The sequence below is a fragment of the Perna viridis genome, chromosome 8, assembly GCF_037379345.1.
Source record: "Perna viridis isolate PV_CMFRI_1.1 ecotype Kerala chromosome 8, ASM3737934v1, whole genome shotgun sequence".
Taxonomy (NCBI): Eukaryota; Metazoa; Mollusca; class Bivalvia; order Mytilida; family Mytilidae; genus Perna; species Perna viridis.
In genome coordinates, this window is record NC_142452.1 from 6,610,966 (window position 1) to 6,634,919 (window position 23,954).

The following is a 23,954-nucleotide window of genomic DNA, read 5'->3' on the forward strand; positions in this document are numbered from 1 at the left end:
TTATATTTGATGGACTAGTCCGATGTGAGCCAGGGCAAGAAAAATGAATCAGTCAAATGATATTTTTTGGCATTTCGCTCCGATCGTTCTTATGTGTACCGAAATGAAGACAAGAGTTCCTAAATCATGTCAATAATTTCAGAAGAAATTCGTCTGATCGTCAATACTTAGCGCTGAGAAACATGTTTAACCCTGCCACATACTTTAAGTACCTGTCCAAGGCCAGGAACCTATAATCCAGTGGTTGCCGTTGTTTTGTTTATGTTCATTGTTATTCATTTCGTTTTTTCTATTGTAAAGATAAGGTCGATTTTCGTCTGTTGTGAACAATTTCTTTTTTCACAGGTCTTTTCACAGCTTATTTTATGGTATGGGTTTTGCCCATCATTGAAGACCGTAGGGTGACATGTAGAAGTTTATTGGTTCGTTGCTTGGTATTTGGTGCATGACTATCTCTTTGGGAATCATACCACATCTCCTATTTTATGAGCAACTCGGCGGGTGTTTCTAGAAAAGCAGAGGACGCTTACCCTACCGGTGCACCTGGTCCATGCTCCCAGTTTTTAGTGGAGTCCGAGTTGTTCATTTGCTTTTGTTACTTTACATGTTACTTTATGTTCTTTGTTGTGTATGTCTGTTTTCCATGTCTGGTCTTTGTCCCCAGATTACATTCTTTTGATTACCGCTATAACCTTGGTTCCCTTGATTACTCTTAGATTATATTCCCTTCGTCCTGTTACCTTGTTACCTTGTGCATTAATCTAATTAAACGATGATGAGACTACAGATTAAATCTACTAAAGTTTCAAAAAAATATAGAAATTTAAACTGCTTTATTGTTGAAAGTCAAAGTATAGAAATATTCTGACTTGATTTCTTCACATACTGATGGACATTGGACAACCCCACCAACATAATATGCAAATATAAATTCTGTATAATTTACCATTTGTTTCACAATTGTTTATGTCAACATTATGCGATAGTTTCGGTTGTATATTCTCTATTTACTGTGGTGAATGAGTAGCAGGTAACAAAACTAATAGAGTAGTACACCACTATTATCTTTAAATAAATGTTTGATAGTCTTGCTCAATAAAATCGACTAAATATTAAGATTGATAATTATTTATTAAACCGGAACATACTTTTAATAAACTATTTTTACAGAACATTTTGGAAGTAATGTAAAAAAATGAAATAAAAAAAAGAATCAGATTATACCACTTTTTAACTCGGCAAATTACATATGATTACTAATGGAAATGTAATCGATTTCGTTAATTGATTACAATTACCCCATCCCTGTATCGTATAACTCTATTGCGCTACAAATTGTTCAAAACTCACATATTAATATGTTATTTGTTTTTTTCTTACTTTCGTCAGCACATATTTCATATTTCATTATACTATACGTTTACTATACGTGTTTATTTGATATCATAATTGAAATTTGTTTTACACTTAGTTCTTCCTTAAACTATTTATTACATTCGTGAGAAAATTTCTTAAACTGTACATTCCATTTGATGGATGAATGTGCTTTTGCTTTAAACCATCCTGTGTTGTTGTAAATAACAAACTAAAGTATCTATAGTTGATATGACATAGATCGACAGCACGACAATTCAGTCATATTAAATTATCAACTACATGTAAGTGACCATTGCACTTGCTACAATTTTCACAGTACTAAAATTATTTAAGCATATTGTGTAATTCTTCATATTAAATATGTTCATTATGACAGGGAAAATCTATGTTTTCATGAATTACTATTTGAGTATATTTGTCACTGTCAAGTTAGCCAATTTGAATTTATATTTGTTTATCGATTTTCAGGTCATGTGTGTCTTTACGCAGCATGTCTAGTAACAAAACGACCAACTGCCATCAATTCAGGATTTAAAAATTTCGGGGAATATTTTTTAGTTACAATATCAGCGCCAAAGGAATTGAGAGAGTCGTTAATTGTCATTCTGTTACATTGTTGGAATCCATTCTTTTATAAAAAGTATTTTGGTCACTTTACTTGTTTATCTAGTCAAGTACTGTGATATATAAATCATCGAAGGAGACAAAGATTCATGACTGACCATCAATATATTTCCGACAGAACAAGTGTCGATATCGACTGGAAATAAAGAACTTGTCCTAATTTTAAACCAAAGAAGTTGATGCAAACTATGCAATGCTTTTCGAATTTTAAAGACAGAATTGTTATATGTGATGCTATATAGCTCCGTCCATGCATAGATCAATAAAAATTGCCAAACTTATAATAACAAATCGCGAAGGAAAATATAAATGGTAATATCTGGAAAAATCTAGAATAACCTGGAAAATGAATTTAAACTGAAAATGAAAACGAACCAAGACATACACAGTCCAGAAATTCCTGACATGGGACAGGCGTAAAAATGCGGTGGGGTGGCAGTACTTCGGCATGATCACAAGTCTACCCATTTTAAAACTGGCCACTGTAGAAAAAAGTACACAATTAAACATACCTAAAAATCAGTCTAAAAGATCAGTGTTCCTTGTTAAAACTGAAATACAAAACTGATTATAACTTACACAATTGCACATAGGACCAGTTTAAAACTACAAAAAGTAATGCCCTTATCGTATGTAATATCAATCCCAATTTTTTTTCTATGCGAGGTGTGAATCACGGCATATCGTACGTTATACAATAAGGACAATTTTTATGGTGCAGAAAGATATACTGTAACCATCCACGAGTTCACAATGACGACCATAAAACTTCTTGTTGCAACATAAGCCTGTTAAGAGTTTTCCTTTCGATGGCGCAATAAACAACTTCCACGTGTTAACTAAATTATGTATTGGTCATCAGTAGTCTCTTATTTTATTTTCTAGAAATTAAAAAGAAGAGACGGTAGTTTTCCCAACGTTAATTTTTTCCTGTAAAATATGAATAAAATAGCATAAATGAATATTAATATATCACTTGCATTAAAATGACACCCTTACACCCATTTAAATTGGAGTCGGATCGAAGTCAACAAGTTTACTGTTGGCAGTGATGTATCCAACAAAAACTCCCAGCAAGAGAGTTTAAATTCTAATTGCCATTTCTAAGTCACAATTTCTGAGACTTCGTCGTATTTGCAGCAATGACTGAGGTTTCAGGGATCAATGTGACACGATTTTTTTTTTTTTTTTTTTTTTTTTTTTTTGTTTCAAAAGTGGCTCTCCGATCAAAGTTCTTGATCGAGCGACCGTGTCGGTTTCCAACGTTAAGAGATCTGTCTATGGAAAAGAAGGTGAGAAACACCCATGACCATGTTCCTTTGGTTTTGACATTTTAGAATATCATGATTTGCAAGTTTAAATCTATTTAAGTTCTTAAAGACAAATACGCGTCGTCAGTATTCAACGACTCGCTTCCAATTACTGACTATGGGAAACGAAAGAGACTGAAAGCGCACCTTGTGACGAGTTCTTTCTAGAGTAATACTGACCCACCCTCCTCTTTGCCAGTTACAAAGGCACACGACACTCTAAGCGACCACGCTGTTCGACATGTCCTTTTACTTGGGAAAATGATGAGGTCGTCGGGCCAGCCAATTTCATCAACTTAAAAGATGGTCTCAACTGTACCCCAGAAAACATCGTTTACGCAGTGGTTTGCAAACGCTGTAAAATGGTTAACGTGGGCGATACTCATCGGAGGTTGGATGATCGTTTTGTACAACACAAAGAAAGCGTCACCAGTGGAAAGGATTATCTAGTCGGTGAATATTTTCGGGAGGCAAACATCAGTGTCGACGACATAAAAGTATTTGTCCTTTTCGAAACATATTCAGGGGGAAAACAACGAAATTTCCAAGATCATCGTATCATCAGCTTTTCGGGACTGCCCGCCCCTTTGGATTGAATGTCAAAACCCGCACCATAACACGTTTTTCAATTGGTATTTGTGAGCTCACTCACAATTTTTATGTTTTCTTTTTCATTTAGAATTTCACGCGTCTTCAAATTGATCAAGACCAATTTTGAAGGGCACCTTGACTTTGTGATGTAGGCCGGCAGTTGTCACTCTTCTGTTTTTAATACTTTTTGCCCCGGACAATGGTATATAACCGAAAATTTGGGCCCATATTCTTTATATTTTTTACGCTTTATTTGTACTTTATTTGTATGTAGTTCCTGTTTACCTTTTAAACGTTGCTATTGTTCCCTTATTCATTATTCTTAAAATGCTAAATGTTATGTTATGCGCTCATATTGGCGAAAATTGTTCATTTCGTCAAATTTCTTTTTCAAATATACTACCATGATCTTGATTTTTTTTTTTGTATATTGTCCATCGGTAAGAAGCTTTTAAATTGTTAGAGCTCAAACATACGTTACGGGTGTGAAAAGTTTGATTTACATTTACGGGTAAAATTGGCCTCCTAATTTCCCTGATAATTGATGTTTGGGTCAGAGCAAACTTTAACTTGCTGAACGAAAATGTTGATTTTAAAGTTTTAATGTTTATTATTATTACATATCTGTACTAGTCATTTAAGTCATATCATTGATTAAAATAGCCGACTTTCTGATATTTTACTCATTTTGTATCAAATTTTAGATACTATTTCAAAAACTTGAATTTTTTACAATTTTCGACTGTGTTTTCTCGTCAAGAACTACACCAAAAATTCAAATATGGTAACGTTGTTGTTCCTCGTTAAGTCCTTAATAAATAATGCAGATTGGTAACATTCTATTACCATGTTAAGAAGTTCAGCTTATAGTAGGGGACCAAAAAACATTCTTTAATGTACCTCGTCTTTTGATATCATGGTATATTGGGAGCACAGCACAAAAATAAAAACTTCATGTAAAGATTCTGATTCTGTTTAAAATTGTCCAAATTTGTACAGTTTTCCAATTTTATGTGCATAGTTCTCCAGCCAGTGGATGAATCTACAGAACAGCAGCAACAGTGGCGGCGATGGTAACAAAATAATGGACACCAAAATTAGTAATTGCGTACATAAGCGAATGCTTCACAAGAATGTGAAGGCATTACGAAAAAAATGCCCAATAGAAGATACTGGTAACCACCAAATAATGATAACAGGAAATAATCATTGTTGTCAGAATTGCACGAAAATTTATATTTCGATAGTTTAGACAATGATGAACAGTAAGCCCTGTACATATGTAATATAAGGCAAAAAGTTTTGTATTTAAAGAAAGTTATAAAACACATTAACAATTGAAAAGAAAATGAAAATTACATTTTAAACTCACCTGGCCGAAGGACATGTAAGCTATTGCCATCACTTGGCGTCGTCGTCGTTAACATTTTATTCAAAGCTCTTCTCCTATGATACTACTCGATTAATTGAAACCAAACTTATTATGAATGTTTCTTGGAGTATCTTGCATAGAACTAATGTGGGGATTTCTGATCCGTAGAACACGACCGCCGTTATTAAAAATAGGTTTAGCCATATTTTGACATGGTAAAAGTATTCAGTCTTATGTGATCTATCTGTGGTCAAATTTCTGTTTTAATCTGTTAAGCCGAATTGGAGCTATTGCCCTTTTTCGACTTGTTTCTGTTTTTTTTTTTTTTTTTTTAATGTATTTTCTTTCAAAAATCTTCTCCTCTGACATAACTTGATCACTGCAACCAAATTTGGTATAAATCTTCCTAGGGTATTTTACATAGAATTGGAGGGATTTTTTTATCAGTTGCAAAAAAATAAAAATAAAAATAGACAACTCCTTGCTAGAGTATTACAAATGAAAGGCAAAAATAAAACCAGGTGAACGATTCAGGCTCTTGAGAGCCTCTTGTTTTTTTGTCATCATCGAGACATAAAAATTCTTACTTCTTTACTGAAGTTTCAGTGATATATTGATTCAAACCGTGAACTAAAACTAATATGTTCAATGCAATCTTCGTTTCAAAATAATACTTTTTAGCTCACCTTGCTAAAGGCTATGTGAGCTATTGTAATCACTTGGCGTCCGTCACCGTCGTCGTCCGTCGCCATTAACATTTTTTCTGAACTCTTCTCTGATGAAACTACTTGACCAATTAGAACTGAACTTGGTATTAATGTTCCTTTCTCTATCTCAATTTCAAATTTTCGTTTTAAATTGTATAGCAGTGTTAGAGTAAATGCCCCTTTTCGACATTTTTCCCTACTTTTAATGTTATTGCTTTCTTCTGACACTACCAGACCAATGAAAACCAAACTTGGTACAAATATTCCTTAGGGTATGCTGCATAGATCTGATATTTTAGCATTATCGACTTTTTCCTCTGTCTTCGTACTGTTCAATAAATTCAGGGAAAAAATCAGAATCATTTATTTCGACGTTTAAAGAGGGAGCGCAATGCCTGAGTTTGTTGTTACAGTTTTGGGCTTCAAATCACGAGACCCGATACTGTAGGTTCGAACCCAGGGTTTACAAAGGTATTCGGAATTCCAGAGAGGTAGATTTTTAACTAGATGTTCCTAAGAGCCGAAATCGTTCACCTGGAAAGTGTAGTTCCTTTGTTTCTGATTGAAATTAGAGTTTATTTTCAGAAGTGTGCACCTGATAGACCAATCCATGAACTTTTTAGAAAAGAATATTGTAGGACAATGTCATAGACTTACTTGACTGTATTATATACAAATGTAATCCAGAGTTATGAAATGCTTCCTTCGGACTCTTTTTTTTTTGACTCCTTATTCTAAAACGTTTGAGGACTAAACCTCCAAAATAAATACGGATAAAAACCTTTTTTTTTTATAAAGACCAACCAACTAAATTATTCAAGTTATTACACTAAAACCAAGTTTCGACGACGACAGTACCATACCAGTAATCGATTTTTAATTAGCCATCATGTTTACGGACGCATAAAACATCAGTTCTATACTTAAGGAAAAAATAAATACTAGTCAAGAAAAGAAACGATGCAACACTTTTATCAGTAACACTATTTTATCGTTTTGTAGAATACTATGCCAAATGGCTAAAATGTCTTATTTTTTTCCGTTCCGTATTCCGTTTTCCTTTTCCGCTTTTTAGTAACACCCCAGTCTTTCATGTTATTGTGCAATCCTACCATTATATATATAGAGAGAGCGAGAGAAAGAGAAAATTAGATAAGTTATATGATAGCAGAGTCTATTAACAGTTTTCAAGTAAGTAGCTTTATTCTTAGACAAGTAAGGGTTTGATATCTTTGAAATCTTCGTAAATTATCTTCACAGGGTCATATTCTTAACATAAACGATTGATTGAATCCATATTTGTCCGAACCAAAGTGAAACCCACATTAACAATTGCAAATATATTACATTAGGACGATTTATGTATAATTTTACTTCAGAGTATCCGATAAGATAACCTTTTGTGTCGATATTCAACGATTTTAAGGTTATAATCAGGCGCGGATCCAAGGACTGGCGTGCCGGGCGTACGCCTCCCCCCTAAATCGGTAAGAAATTTTTTTTCCACCACAAGGTTCACCCCATAATATTTTTTACCTTGCTTTGCACGGAATTTAATTCAATTAACGCCCCTCCCCCTAAACTCAAATCCTGGATTCGCCCCTGATAATTGATATCTGTACTGCTGTTATTGTGTCTAAAAATAGAACATTTATTTATGAATATGGAAGTTGGTTAGGGCCACTCAAAAAGAAAATTGTCCTAATCAGGCGCGGATCCAAGGACATATTGCTATGCAAATTTTTGGTCGTTCCCTCCGCGGGACTCGAACTCGTACCGCTGACATCTATGGCAGTATGGCATATAGCAATATTCGCTATTTGTCACTAAAATTCAGACGACTGTGAATGGAGTTTCTTTGGTCTTGAGTTCTTCGGATCTCCCATTTGCAGAATCTGACTGTGTATTTGGATGATTTAACACCGAGTGAGTTCAAAATTAAACTTTCCTTGATTTTTACTGAAGTTTCAGTGATATATTGATTCAAACCGTGAACTAAAACTAATATTTTCAATGCAATCTTCGTTTCAAAAGAATACTTTTTAGCTCACCTTGCTAAAGGCTATGTGAGCTATTGTAATCACTTGACGCCCGTCACTGTCGTCGTCCGTTGCCATTAACAATTTTTCTGAACTCTTCTCTGATGAAACTACTTGACCAATTAGAACTGAACTTGGTATTAATGTTCCTTAGGGTATTCTGCGTAGAGCTGCATGGTGATTTTTGATCCGTCGAAATAACATGGCCGCCATTACTAAAAAAATAGAACATTAGGGGTCAGACAGAAGTTTTTCGCATATGTCTCCAAAACCGTTATTTAGCAAAATTCTGACATGAGTGAAAGTGTCAAGCGTAATCAGATCTATCTCAATTTCAAATTTTCGTTTTAAACTGTATAGCAGTGTTAGAGTAAATGCCCCTTTTCGACATTTTTCCCTACTTTTAATGTTATTGCTTTCTTCTGACACTACCAGACCAGTGAAAACCAAACTTGGTACAAATATTCCTTAGGGTATGCTGCATAGATCTGATATTTTAGCATTATCGACTTTTTCCTCTGTCTTTGTACTGTTCAATAAATTCAGGGAAAAAATCAGAATCATTTATTTCGACGTTTAAAGAGGGAGCGCAATGCCTGAGTTTGTTGTTACAGTTTTGGGCTTCAAATCACGAGACCCGATACTGTAGGTTCGAACCCAGGGTTTACAAAGGTATTCGGAATTCCAGAGAGGTAGATTTTTTAACTAGATGTTCCTAAGAGCCGAAATCGTTCACCTGGAAAGTGTAGTTCCTTTGTTTCTGATTGAAATTAGAGTTTATTTTCAGAAGTGTGCACCTGATAGACCAATCCATGAACTTTTTAGAAAAGAATATTGTAGGACAATGTCATAGACTTACTTGACTGTATTATATACAAATGTAATCCAGAGTTATGAAATGCTTCCTTCAGACTCTTTTTTTGACTCCTTATTCTAAAATGTTTGAGGACTAAACCTCCAAAATAAATACGGATATAAAACCTTTTTTTTTATAAAGACCAACCAACTAAATTATTCAAGTTATTACACTAAAACCAAGTTTCGACGACGACAGTACCATACCAGTAATCGATTTTTAATTAGCCATCATGTTTATGGACGCATAAAACATCAGTTCTATACTTAAGGAAAAAATAAATACTAGTCAAGAAAAGAAACGATGCAACACTTTTATCAGTAACACTATTTTATCGTTTTATAGAATACTATGCCAAATGGCTAAAATGTCTTATTTTTTTCCGTTCCGTATTCCGTTTTCCTTTTCCGCTTTTTAGTAACACCCCAGTCTTTCATGTTATTGTGCAATCCTACCATTATATATAGGTACCAGTATCATATTGCATATCCCTGAGCGGGTGTACGTCAAAATATGGATGCTATAAAAATATAGTGCATTTTCTTTTTGCCTCTCTACAAACTAATGTTTTGTCAAAAGATATGAACAATGACTTATAAAATAGAGCAAACATCACACTGTAAGATGAAGAACTTTTTTAAAAGAAAATCTAACATAATATCATAAAAATGTTCCACTGAAAAGGTTGGTTTGGTGAGTGCAAAACGAAAGTGAAAGTAGGGAAAATGGCTATTTATAGTTCAAGACTACTTTTCTGTCCGATCTTCGTGGACTCACCCTATTTTCTTTGTGGGAAATTATTTTTTCACATGTCCTTAGAAATGCTACATAAGTCAAAGTTTTATTGAATCAATTTGCATATTTTTTTAAAAATTCTAAAAATATGCACTTCACTATAGAAGTCTATGGGAAAATTAATACGATACTGAGACCTAGTAAGCCAGTTTTTCAAGTTAAGTTAGATATTCAGCAAGTGGTCTTTACCAGCTGAAAAACTAGTACCCAAATGCAGGTAACACTTTTAAGATGAATTAGCCAACCTTTGAACCTGATTTTTTATGGTAGCTCTGTTTTTTTTGCATTTATGGTTAATCTTTACCAAATTTGGAAATGCATTTTGTTTTCATGAATTTGTAGGATATCAGTTCAATAAAATTATTATCTTGACTATTTATGATGAGCATATCTATATTCAGGTAACCTAAAGCAAGTAATACTCCTGCATAAAGGATAGTTTTCAAGTTACAACACATTTTAAGTATGTGGTTAGGACTTGAAAGTAGTCATTTTCCATACATTGCCTCTTATATATGAAAAAATGAATATTTTTTTTATTTTTTGTTTTTCTTTCAAATAAATAGCTAAAATAAGTTGCCATATAACTGTGTGGTTGATTTAAACACAGAAATGTCACAAAAGTCAACAGCCAATTTTTTAGTGGACTTTTTTTGGTGGTTCAAATGGACAGATTCTAATGCGGCAAGAAAAATAATGGTGTTTTTTCATATAAAAACTGAATTCTTTCAAAAAGTATTTAAAGCAGACAATTGTTACTATAATATTTATACCAGTAAACTATTTTTCTTGCATCATATCTATCTGTTTTAAAGAAAAAGTCCTTTTCCTGTCATACTGAGGTCCATTTGTATCTGCCTGGGGTATCAAATATGCTTAAAATCTGTATTTTCTGCATATGAAAAGCTATATTTTTTTAAAACTATGATATTGGTATAATTTTTTCTGGATTTATTATAATTGAAATGACCATATCTATAGTTTAAAACGGTTGCACCGGTACCTATATTTTACTTTAAACAAGAGGCTCCCTTGAGTTAAAGACAAAAAAGGAGGTTCAAACATTAATATTTCCATATATGGAACTCACAAGTGAGGATTAAATAATGATTTGGAACTCATTGTACAGCTCATGTATCTACCATGTCAGAATAAACCACAAATTTGCTTAGTTTGACTAATGCAGTTGCTTTTTATCAAAAGTAATATTTTCTGGCTTACATTGAGATATTAGTCTTATGCCTGGAATAGGGTACCTATATAAAAATTTTAATAGAAAACTCATGTTTGTAGCAGGGCAATGATATTCTGAATTTTCAGTATGAAAATGAATACTCTAGCAGAAAAACAACAACTTTTATGATTATATTGAAATGTTTGTTAGTAGTAAGCCAGTTTTTCAAGTTAAGTTGGATATTCAGCAAGTGGTCTTTACCAGCTGAAAAAGTAGTACCCAAACACAGGTAACACTTTTAAGATGAATTAGCCAACCTTTGAACCTGATTTTTTATGGTAGCTCTGTTTTTTTGCATTTATGGTTAATCTTTACCAAATTTGGAAATGCATTTTGTTTTCATGAATTTGTAGGATATCAGTTCAATAAAATTATTATCTTGACTATTTATGATGAGCATATCTATATTCAGGTAACCTAAAGCAAGTAATACTCCTGCATAAAGGATAGTTTTCAAGTTACAACACATTTTAAGTATGTGGTTAGGACTTGACAAGTAGTCATTTTCCATACATTGCCTCTTATATATGAAAAAATGAATATTTTTTTTATTTTTTGTTTTTCTTTCAAATAAATAGCTAAAATGAGTTGCCATATAACTGTGTGGTTGATTTAAACACAGAAATGTCACAAAAGTCAACAGCCAATTTTTTAGTGGACTTTTTTTGGTGGTTCAAATGGACAGATTCTAATGCGGCAAGAAAAATAATGGTGTTTTTTCATATAAAAACTGAATTCTTTCAAAAAGTATTTAAAGCAGACAATTGTTACTATAATATTTATACCAGTAAACTATTTTTCTTGCATCATAGCTATCTGTTTTAAAGAAAAAGTCCTTTTCCTGTCTTACTGAGGTCCATTTGTATCTGCCTGGGGTACCTACCAAATATGCTTAAAATCTGTATTTTCTGCATATGAAAAGCTATAATTTTTTAAAACTATGATATTGGTATAATTTTTTCTGGATTTATTATAATTGAAATGACCATATCTATAGTTTAAAATGGTTGCACCGGTACCTATACTTTACTTTAAACAAGAGGCTCCCTTGAGTTAAAGACAAAAAAGGAGGTTTGGATATTAATATTTCCATATATGGAACTCACAAGTGAGGATTAAATAATGATTTGGAACTCATTGTACAGCTCATGTATCTACCATGTCAGAATAAACCACAAATTTGCTTAGTTTGACTAATGCAGCTGCTTTTTATCAAAAGTAATATTTTCTGGCTAACATTGAGATATTAGTCTTATGCCTGGAATAGGGTACCTATATAAAAATTTTAATAGAAAACTCATGTTTGTAGCAGGGCAATGATATTCTGAATTTTCAGTATGAAAATGAATACTCTAGCAGAAAAACAACCACTTTTATGATTATATTGAAATGTTTATTAGTAGTAAGCCAGTTTTTCAAGTTAAGTTAGATATTCAGCAAGTGGTCTTTACCAGCTGAAAAAGTAGTACCCAAACGCAGGTAACACTTTTAAGATGAATTAGCCAACCTTTGAACCTGATTTTTTATGGTAGCTCTGTTTTTTTGCATTTATGGTTAATCTTTACCAAATTTGGAAATGCATTTTGTTTTCATGAATTTGTAGGATATCAGTTCAATAAAATTATTATCTTGACTATTTATGATGAGCATATCTATATTCAGGTAACCTAAAGCAAGTAATACTCCTGCATAAAGGATAGTTTTCAAGTTACAACACATTTTAAGTATGTGGTTAGGACTTGACAAGTAGTCACTTTCCATACATTGCCTCTTATATATGAAAAAATGAATATTTTTTTTATTTTTTGTTTTTCTTTCAAATAAATAGCTAAAATGAGTTGCCATATAACTGTGTGGTTGATTTAAACACAGAAATGTCACAAAAGTCAACAGCCAATTTTTTAGTGGACTTTTTTTGGTGGTTCAAATGGACAGATTCTAATGCGGCAAGAAAAATAATGGTGTTTTTTCATATAAAAACTGAATTCTTTCAAAAAGTATTTAAAGCAGACAATTGTTACTATAATATTTATACCAGTAAACTATTTTTCTTGCATCATAGCTATCTGTTTTAAAGAAAAAGTCCTTTTCCTGTCATACTGAGGTCCATTTGTATCTGCCTGGGGTACCTACCAAATATGCTTAAAATCTGTATTTTCTGCATATGAAAAGCTATAATTTTTTAAAACTATGATATTGGTATAATTTTTTCTGGATTTATTATAATTGAAATGACCATATCTATAGTTTAAAACGGTTGCACCGGTACCTATACTTTACTTTAAACAAGAGGCTCCCTTGAGTTAAAGACAAAAAAGGAGGTTTGGATATTAATATTTCCATATATGGAACTCACAAGTGAGGATTAAATAATGATTTGGAACTCATTGTACAGCTCATGTATCTACCATGTCAGAATAAACCACAAATTTGCTTAGTTTGACTAATGCAGCTGCTTTTTATCAAAAGTAATATTTTCTGGCTAACATTGAGATATTAGTCTTATGCCTGGAATAGGGTACCTATATAAAAATTTTAATAGAAAACTCATGTTTGTAGCAGGGCAATGATATTCTGAATTTTCAGTATGAAAATGAATACTCTAGCAGAAAAACAACCACTTTTATGATTATATTGAAATGTTTATTAGTAGTAAGCCAGTTTTTCAAGTTAAGTTAGATATTCAGCAAGTGGTCTTTACCAGCTGAAAAAGTAGTACCCAAACGCAGGTAACACTTTTAAGATGAATTAGCCAACCTTTGAACCTGATTTTTTATGGTAGCTCTGTTTTTTTGCATTTATGGTTAATCTTTACCAAATTTGGAAATGCATTTTGTTTTCATGAATTTGTAGGATATCAGTTCAATAAAATTATTATCTTGACTATTTATGATGAGCATATCTATATTCAGGTAACCTAAAGCAAGTAATACTCCTGCATAAAGGATAGTTTTCAAGTTACAACACATTTTAAGTATGTGGTTAGGACTTGACAAGTAGTCATTTTCCATACATTGCCTCTTATATATGAAAAAATGAATATTTTTTTTATTTTTTGTTTTTCTTTCAAATAAATAGCTAAAATGAGTTGTCATATAACTGTGTGGTTGATTTAAACACAGAAATGTCACAAAAGTCAACAGCCAATTTTTTAGTGGACTTTTTTTGGTGGTTCAAATGGACAGATTCTAATGCGGCAAGAAAAATAATGGTGTTTTTTCATATAAAAACTGAATTCTTTCAAAAAGTATTTAAAGCAGACAATTGTTACTATAATATTTATACCAGTAAACTATTTTTCTTGCATCATAGCTATCTGTTTTAAAGAAAAAGTCCTTTTCCTGTCATACTGAGGTCCATTTGTATCTGCCTGGGGTACCTACCAAATATGCTTAAAATCTGTATTTTCTGCATATGAAAAGCTATAATTTTTTAAAACTATGATATTGGTATAATTTTTTCTGGATTTATTATAATTGAAATGACCATATCTATAGTTTAAAACGGTTGCACCGGTACCTATACTTTACTTTAAACAAGAGGCTCCCTTGAGTTAAAGACAAAAAAGGAGGTTTGGATATTAATATTTCCATATATGGAACTCACAAGTGAGGATTAAATAATGATTTGGAACTCATTGTACAGCTCATGTATCTACCATGTCAGAATAAACCACAAATTTGCTTAGTTTGACTAATGCAGCTGCTTTTTATCAAAAGTAATATTTTCTGGCTAACATTGAGATATTAGTCTTATGCCTGGAATAGGGTACCTATATAAAAATTTTAATAGAAAACTCATGTTTGTAGCAGGGCAATGATATTCTGAATTTTCAGTATGAAAATGAATACTCTAGCAGAAAAACAACCACTTTTATGATTATATTGAAATGTTTATTAGTAGTAAGCCAGTTTTTCAAGTTAAGTTAGATATTCAGCAAGTGGTCTTTACCAGCTGAAAAAGTAGTACCCAAACGCAGGTAACACTTTTAAGATGAATTAGCCAACCTTTGAACCTGATTTTTTATGGTAGCTCTGTTTTTTTGCATTTATGGTTAATCTTTACCAAATTTGGAAATGCATTTTGTTTTCATGAATTTGTAGGATATCAGTTCAATAAAATTATTATCTTGACTATTTATGATGAGCATATCTATATTCAGGTAACCTAAAGCAAGTAATACTCCTGCATAAAGGATAGTTTTCAAGTTACAACACATTTTAAGTATGTGGTTAGGACTTGACAAGTAGTCACTTTCCATACATTGCCTCTTATATATGAAAAAATGAATATTTTTTTTATTTTTTGTTTTTCTTTCAAATAAATAGCTAAAATGAGTTGCCATATAACTGTGTGGTTGATTTAAACACAGAAATGTCACAAAAGTCAACAGCCAATTTTTTAGTGGACTTTTTTTGGTGGTTCAAATGGACAGATTCTAATGCGGCAAGAAAAATAATGGTGTTTTTTCATATAAAAACTGAATTCTTTCAAAAAGTATTTAAAGCAGACAATTGTTACTATAATATTTATACCAGTAAACTATTTTTCTTGCATCATAGCTATCTGTTTTAAAGAAAAAGTCCTTTTCCTGTCATACTGAGGTCCATTTGTATCTGCCTGGGGTACCTACCAAATATGCTTAAAATCTGTATTTTCTGCATATGAAAAGCTATAATTTTTTAAAACTATGATATTGGTATAATTTTTTCTGGATTTATTATAATTGAAATGACCATATCTATAGTTTAAAACGGTTGCACCGGTACCTATACTTTACTTTAAACAAGAGGCTCCCTTGAGTTAAAGACAAAAAAGGAGGTTTGGATATTAATATTTCCATATATGGAACTCACAAGTGAGGATTAAATAATGATTTGGAACTCATTGTACAGCTCATGTATCTACCATGTCAGAATAAACCACAAATTTGCTTAGTTTGACTAATGCAGCTGCTTTTTATCAAAAGTAATATTTTCTGGCTAACATTGAGATATTAGTCTTATGCCTGGAATAGGGTACCTATATAAAAATTTTAATAGAAAACTCATGTTTGTAGCAGGGCAATGATATTCTGAATTTTCAGTATGAAAATGAATACTCTAGCAGAAAAACAACCACTTTTATGATTATATTGAAATGTTTATTAGTAGTAAGCCAGTTTTTCAAGTTAAGTTAGATATTCAGCAAGTGGTCTTTACCAGCTGAAAAAGTAGTACCCAAACGCAGGTAACACTTTTAAGATGAATTAGCCAACCTTTGAACCTGATTTTTTATGGTAGCTCTGTTTTTTTGCATTTATGGTTAATCTTTACCAAATTTGGAAATGCATTTTGTTTTCATGAATTTGTAGGATATCAGTTCAATAAAATTATTATCTTGACTATTTATGATGAGCATATCTATATTCAGGTAACCTAAAGCAAGTAATACTCCTGCATAAAGGATAGTTTTCAAGTTACAACACATTTTAAGTATGTGGTTAGGACTTGACAAGTAGTCATTTTCCATACATTGCCTCTTATATATGAAAAAATGAATATTTTTTTTATTTTTTGTTTTTCTTTCAAATAAATAGCTAAAATGAGTTGTCATATAACTGTGTGGTTGATTTAAACACAGAAATGTCACAAAAGTCAACAGCCAATTTTTTAGTGGACTTTTTTTGGTGGTTCAAATGGACAGATTCTAATGCGGCAAGAAAAATAATGGTGTTTTTTCATATAAAAACTGAATTCTTTCAAAAAGTATTTAAAGCAGACAATTGTTACTATAATATTTATACCAGTAAACTATTTTTCTTGCATCATAGCTATCTGTTTTAAAGAAAAAGTCCTTTTCCTGTCTTACTGAGGTCCATTTGTATCTGCCTGGGGTACCTACCAAATATGCTTAAAATCTGTATTTTCTGCATATGAAAAGCTATAATTTTTTAAAACTATGATATTGGTATAATTTTTTCTGGATTTATTATAATTGAAATGACCATATCTATAGTTTAAAATGGTTGCACCGGTACCTATACTTTACTTTAAACAAGAGGCTCCCTTGAGTTAAAGACAAAAAAGGAGGTTTGGATATTAATATTTCCGTATATGGAACTCACAAGTGAGGATTAAATAATGATTTGGAACTCATTGTACAGCTCATGTATCTACCATGTCAGAATAAACCACAAATTTGCTTAGTTTGACTAATGCAGCTGCTTTTTATCAAAAGTAATATTTTCTGGCTAACATTGAGATATTAGTCTTATGCCTGGAATAGGGTACCTATATAAAAATTTTAATAGAAAACTCATGTTTGTAGCAGGGCAATGATATTCTGAATTTTCAGTATGAAAATGAATACTCTAGCAGAAAAACAACCACTTTTATGATTATATTGAAATGTTTATTAGTAATAGGTACCAGTATCGTATTGCATATCCCTGAGCGGGTGTAAGTCAAAACATGGATGCTATAAAAATATAGTACATTTTCTTTTTGCCTCTCTACAAACTAATGTTTTGTCAAAAGAAATGAACAATGACTTATAAAATAGAGCAAACATCACACTGTAAGATGAAGAACCTTTTTAAAAGAAAATCTAACATAATATCATAAAAATGTTCCACTGAAAAGGTTGGTTTGGTTAGTGCAAAACGAAAGTGAAAGTAGGGAAAATGGCTATTTATAGTTCAAGACTACTTTTCTGTCCGATCTTCGTGGACTCACCCTATTTTCTTTGCGGGAAATCAGGCGCGGATCCAAGGACTGGCGTGCCGGGCGTACGCCTCCTCCCCCCTAAATCGGTAAGAAAAAATTTTTTCACCACAAGGTTCACCCCATATTATTTTTTACCTTGCTTTGCACGGCATTTAATTCAATTAACGCCCCTCCCCTAAACTCAAATCCTGGATTCGTCCCTGATAATCGATATCTGTACTGCTGTTATTGTGTCTAAAAATAGAACATTTAGTCATAAATATGGAAGTTGGTTAGGGGCACATGAAAAGAAAATTGTCGTAATCAGGCGCGGATCCAAGGACATATTGCTATGCAAATTTTTGGTCGTTCTCCTCGCGGGACTCGAACTCGTACCGCTGACACCTATGGCAGTATGGCATATAGCAATATTCGCTATTTGTCACTAAAATTCAGACGACTGTGAATGGAGTTTCTTTGGTCTTGAGTTCTTCGGATCTCCCATTTGCAGAATCTGACTGTGTATTTGGATGATTTAACACCGAGTGAGTTCAAAATTAAACTTTCCTTGATTTTTACTGAAGTTTCAGTGATATATTGATTCAAACCGTGAACTAAAACTAATATTTTCAATGCAATCTTCGTTTCAACAGAATACTTTTAGCTCACCTTGCTAAAGGCCATGTGAGCTATTGTAATCACTTGACGCCCGTCACCGTCGTCGTCCGTCGCCATTAACAATTTTTCTGAACTCTTCTCTGATGAAACTACTTGACCAATTAGAACTGAACTTGGTATTAATGTTCCTTAGGGTATTCTGCATAGAGCTGTATGGTGATTTTTGATCCGTCGAAATAACATGGCCGCCATTACTAAAAAAATAGAACATTAGGGGTCAGACAGAAGTTTTTCGCATATGTCTCCAAAACCGTTATTTAGCAAAATTCTGACATGAGTGAAAGTGCCAAGCGTAATCAGATCTATCTCAGTTTCAAATTTTCGTTTTAAACTGCATAGCAGTGTTGAAATAAATGCCCCTTTTCGACATTTTCCCCTACTTTTAATGTTATTGCTTTCTTCTGACACTACCAGACCAATGAATACCAAACTTGGTACAAATATTCCTTAGGGTATGCTGCATAGATCTGATGTGAGGATTTTTTATCCGTCGTAAAAACTTTGCCGCAGTTCAAAAAATAGAATAGGGGTCCGTAAGAAGTTTTTTGTTATATACCTCCAAAACCGTTAGTTTTAGCAAAATTGTGTCATTGTCGAAATAACGTTTATTTACAGTTTTCAGCCAATATTTTAAAAACTACAAAAAAGAGATAGAAAGAAACTTTAAATTGCTGAGCAATGATCCTTGTAAGGCCAACTAAAGTTTGCAGTGATCAAAGATGTTGGACGACTTCTTGTAAGAGCTATTGTCCTTGAAAGGCGAAACATGACTTTTTTATGTTACCCTTTCCTCTTTCGTCTACCCCGGACTTTACTTTTTATGATCAACTCGGTGGGTGTTTAGAGGACGCTTACCCAACCGGTACACTACGTCCATGTTTCCTGTCTTTGGTGGAACTGCTCATTTACTTTTGTTATTTTGTATGTAATATTTTGGTTATTTTATATTCTTTGTTTCGTTTGTTTGTTTTATGTCTGGTCTTTGTCCCTGGGTTACATTCGTTGGATTTCCACTAGAATCTTGGTACCCTCGATTACTCTTAAGCTGTTTTCAGCCAATATCTTGAAAACTATTCTAAATAGAAAGAAACTGCCAATTGCTGAAATGATCCTTATTGTCAGGCAACTCCTTGTTAGAGTCATTGCCCTTGAAAGGCAAAAATTCAACCTAGTGACCGATTCAGACTCCTGGGAGCTTTTTTTCAATTTTAAGTTTTGTCAACACATTCATTTTACATGTAGTGTCAGAACCATATCACTCGGGGTTCAGCCTCTATGATCAAATTAAGATGTGCCCGGAGAAACTGAAATACTATATTTTGTTTTTTCTCCACGCGATTTTCTCATTCGATTTTCAGTTCGACGTTGAACTTAATTTTTCAGGTTTTATACTTTCTTTCTCTCTGCGTCAGAAATCTATGCTATTACAAGTTTCAAATTTCAATTAACTTTAATTTATTGAAGCAATAAAACCCCCACCTATATGAGGAGTGTGCCAAAAATGTTTTTCATACTTGTCCAAATTTCGAATTCGACGTGTGGTCGTATCAAGCTGTACCATATGGATCATTCAGTAGCATTTGCAAAGACAATAGCTTTGTTTGTAACCTACGCTAGTACTTGTTACAAACAAAGATGAAAAAAAAAAATTGTCAATTAAATATAATCATAAGACATTCATACGACACCCTGTTTGAATAGTTACGCGGAATACGATTAATTAACGACCTACTGTAATGGGACAGGTGTGATGAAATACGACGCTGGTAAAGATGTCAAATTTTAACTGGAAATCTATTTTGTTCTGTAGATTGGCTGTCTCAAGTATGTACAAGTGTACAGTATGTGCTAAACGACAGCTTGATTCCCCTTCTTCTGAAAGGTGCATCAACTGTAAAGAAGAATTCTGCTTAGGATGTTCGGCAAGACATACAGCATTCCGTAAAACCCGTCTACATTTTACCATACCTATTGAGAAATATGCACAAATTACAAAGAGTGTACAAAGAGACCTGTGGTATTTCTTAAATTGTTGTGAGCACAGTCAAACATTTCGATTGTTTTGCAAGAGACATAAAATTGTTTGCTGCTCTGAAGGTATTTCAAAATACCACAATGAATGCCAAGATATATGTCATTTAGATCAACTTGTCAATGTCACTGACTTTACGAAATTGATTTCTAAAATAGAAATGGATGTATTGTCTATGGATGAAAGCATAGTGCAGCTGGCAGATCGTTGTAGTAAGAGTTTGGAATCCCTTTCAAAGCAAAGAACTGATATGGATCAGAAAATAAAACACTTGCGTGATACAAGTGATGACAAACAATACACCTATGATAAGTTATCCATAGAGCTGTGTCGTGTTGCTGACCTACTCCGAAACAGAATTAACAAGATAAACGAGGGTTTAAATCAATGTAAAGGTTTTATTCATAGTATGAAAACGTCAATTGGGGTATTTAAGACCTTACCAGAAAGGGTCGAAACATTTTTATTTTGGAATAGTATTGAGATGTTGGTGACATCTAAGTCAAAATACATAGCCTCTCTGGTGGTCTCGGAAATATTGTCTGAATTTTATATCGTATGTGATGTTGATGCCTCACTAATGAATCTTTCGAATTCAGAAAGCGAAATGGGGATAAAAAAGTCAAACGTTTTCACGAAGTATACCAAAAAGAAATCTGTTTTGTCATCCCAGGCGACCGAATCGCATCAGAAAGAAAATAGATTGATATCTATAGACGATATCGTATTAAGGAGAAACTTGACTATCAGAATAAGAGAAAGTAACATGAGGGGGTGTTTCATGCTGAAAGACGGTCGAATGTTTGTTACATCGTATTGCATTTGCAATATTCTAGCGCTAAATCCGAACGGGACTGAAGATTATCGGTTTAAACTCCGGCCTCACACTGCCTATGATATCGCCTATATGGAAAGTGAAAATGCTATTGTTGGAGCTTCAATCGGGAATGGTTGTATTATACTGATTGATTTGGATGACAGAACTGTGAAAAGGACCATATATCTGGCTGATGAAGATGTTTACAACGAAGATGAGGTTTATAGCGTTGCTGTGGTGGGGTCAAAGATTTTTTTTACCGGAGATGATAAAGGCATTCAGATGTTAGATTTAGAGGATGAATCCGTCAGATGTATTGTACCTGGTGTTCTCCCGTCGTATACTTATATTACGGTTTTTGACGAAAAAATTTTTCATTCAAACTGCGAAACTGACGAAATCACTTGTTATGACTTAAACGGGAAAGTAATCTGGACTTTCTGCGACGAACAGATATTGAGCGGTCCTGTCGGTTTGTCCACTGATGCGTCTGGAAACGTTTTTGTTTTGGGTTTCAGTTCGAACAATCTTGTCGTAATTTCTGCTGATGGGAAACACATACGAGAACTATTATGGGATATACATGATCTTGAAAGTCCAAGAACAATATTCTACAATAAGCTGACTGATCAGATCTTACTTGCTAATGACCAAAATTTCGCATTCCTATATGACGTTATTTAGAGGAAAGAAAACAATATGATCTTGTACTGTGGATATCTCTGAGACCTATAGATTGTGTATTTTTAACACTATTTACAATGTTATGCACCACACTATTTCCTCTTTTTATTTTTGTTATAATCAGATTTTAGCAGTAACGTTGTAAATATCAATGTTTACACGACCGCAAATTGTCGCAGTCGTGTAATGGTATGGCACTGTCGACGCACTTCGGCTCGTCGGCTTGGGCGTCTGAATACACTTCATTTTCGTGAAACAAATTTTTTTGGCTTAAAATTTTTGGCTGAAGGTTTCATACCTTAAAGAAAATGAATAATTTTTATACGGCCGCAAAATCAGTTGCTATTCGTCGTCATACGACGTCCGTAGAACTTTCGGTGTTCGGATAATAACTTGAGTGTAAGTGAATTGCTGTGTGAAATTTTACCACAAGGTGTTATACTTCAAAAAAGGCTGATATTGATTTTGAGTTTGCTACTTAAACCGTTTAGATTTGGGGACCAAAATGGGCTATAGAAACAAACCATTTCTACTATGTCCGAACAAATTTTAGTTATAAATGATTAAGTCTTTTGAAAATTTCTTTGTTTCACATGCAAGGTACATTACAACTTAAAGAAGGCTAATTTATTTTAGGGTAATGGGTGCAATTGTTTATGAATAAAGGGCTAAATGGGAACCATACATTAATTCTGGTCAAATTCTTATCCTGATAGGTTTTATCGCTATCAAAATTGTATCGTGCTTGAAAATTTGTAACCATACCTGTGCCCCCCTTAATTGTTCAGGATTCGTCCTCTGTGGTCATACCAAGCTGTGCATAATATAGTACACTTCAAATTATTGTTTGAAGTGTTACAAAGTCGTTGAAATTGGGTTACCGATAATAGAATCCTTAGCTCTGTTTGGCGTGTTTGGCACGCATTAGTGGTATTGTGTGCTTTCTGTTTTATTTGTGACGCCTCTAGTAAGATATGAGTTTTGTCGTTTAATAAAGAATTAGTAGTAGATGTAATAGTAATACTATCTTAGGTATGATTTTGGCAAAAAGAATTTTCAAATGAAAGTTATAAGTCAATGGAACATGACCCCGAAAATGACATCAGTTAATAATGCATGTCTGCAATAAATGATTTTAGATTTGATCCAAACAACTAATAACTTAAGAAACAAAAACAAATTAAAAACTACGTGTTATAAATATTGGGAAAATTGTTAAAAAGGCTTCAGTTGTGAACCGGTTTGAATTGTAGTATGTATTAAAATGTACATACTATTCGAAATGGTTCTATACACTGCCCCCTAAGTATTTAAGTACTTATCCGGAAGAATTATTACCAAGTACAAAGCTGTTTCATAATTAAGAAAAGATATCAGAATAACTGTATAATCGACAACAACCACACGTGTAAAATGATAATAACAAAATTAAATGCAGTCTTGAGTCTTCAACGTGGATGAAAACTGAAGTAAAAGCCATGTTCTTTTAAATCCCAATTGGAATATAAAAAAGTTCATACAAACATCCTTTACAAGACTATGATGTATTCATTAATTTTTTTTTTTAATTGGAACAATTCAGAAACAGAAACATTTATTCCATGCAGACTAGATTTATTATATGTTATTCAACGCACAGCCGCAAATATTTAATGTGAGAAAAAAATGTAGCAAAGCTAATTTGTAACAGAAAATGAAAGCTGAAGTGGGACTCGTAACAAAGAAAAGCAAAATTTTACAGAGCACTGGAAAAAGGGGACGGACATATTTTACAACATAAGTGACACCACAGAGCCTATGCTGAAATACATTGTAAATCTAATGATAGGATATTTTACGTGCTTGACACGTAGCTCCCTCCACTCACCTTAGTCCACAATGATCCGAATCAAGACAGATGTAGAAGTATTTTGTAGCACCAGCAAGTAATGTCATCAGATATCTACATGCTCTACTGACAGTGACACACATCATGTAGAGGAGATACCAAAACGGCAAAGTTGTACATACTGTTAGTTTGACTACACTTATCATTTTAAACACCCGACCTTTCAAAAAAATTGCAGTCGTATCTTGCTGACGTCCGTAGGCACGGCTTGTTTTCAATTACCGGTACGAACCATCTTTCTCTAATTCTACTTCCGGTTCGTCT

General features: G+C 33.1%; 1 protein-coding gene across 4 annotated transcripts in view; it reads left to right on the plus strand.

The window, feature by feature from the left end:
• Window positions 1-7,126: 7,126 nt before the first annotated feature.
• The window catches only part of LOC148609120 (uncharacterized), a 35,223-nt gene continuing 18,395 nt past the window's right edge, over window positions 7,127-23,954 (plus strand). For 2 of the 4 annotated variants that reach the window (XR_015924801.1, XM_088596271.1), the window contains exon 1: window positions 7,127-7,172. Coding sequence is in view for 3 of the 4 variants with exons in the window: in XM_088596271.1 (XP_088452397.1) it covers window positions 7,143-7,172 (30 nt within the window). In the remaining variant the exon portion in view is untranslated. Of the gene's footprint in view, window positions 7,173-17,879; window positions 18,137-20,079; window positions 22,813-23,954 lie in introns of those variants that run through there. The other 2 variants (XM_088596269.1, XM_088596270.1) reach the window with 2 other exon arrangements.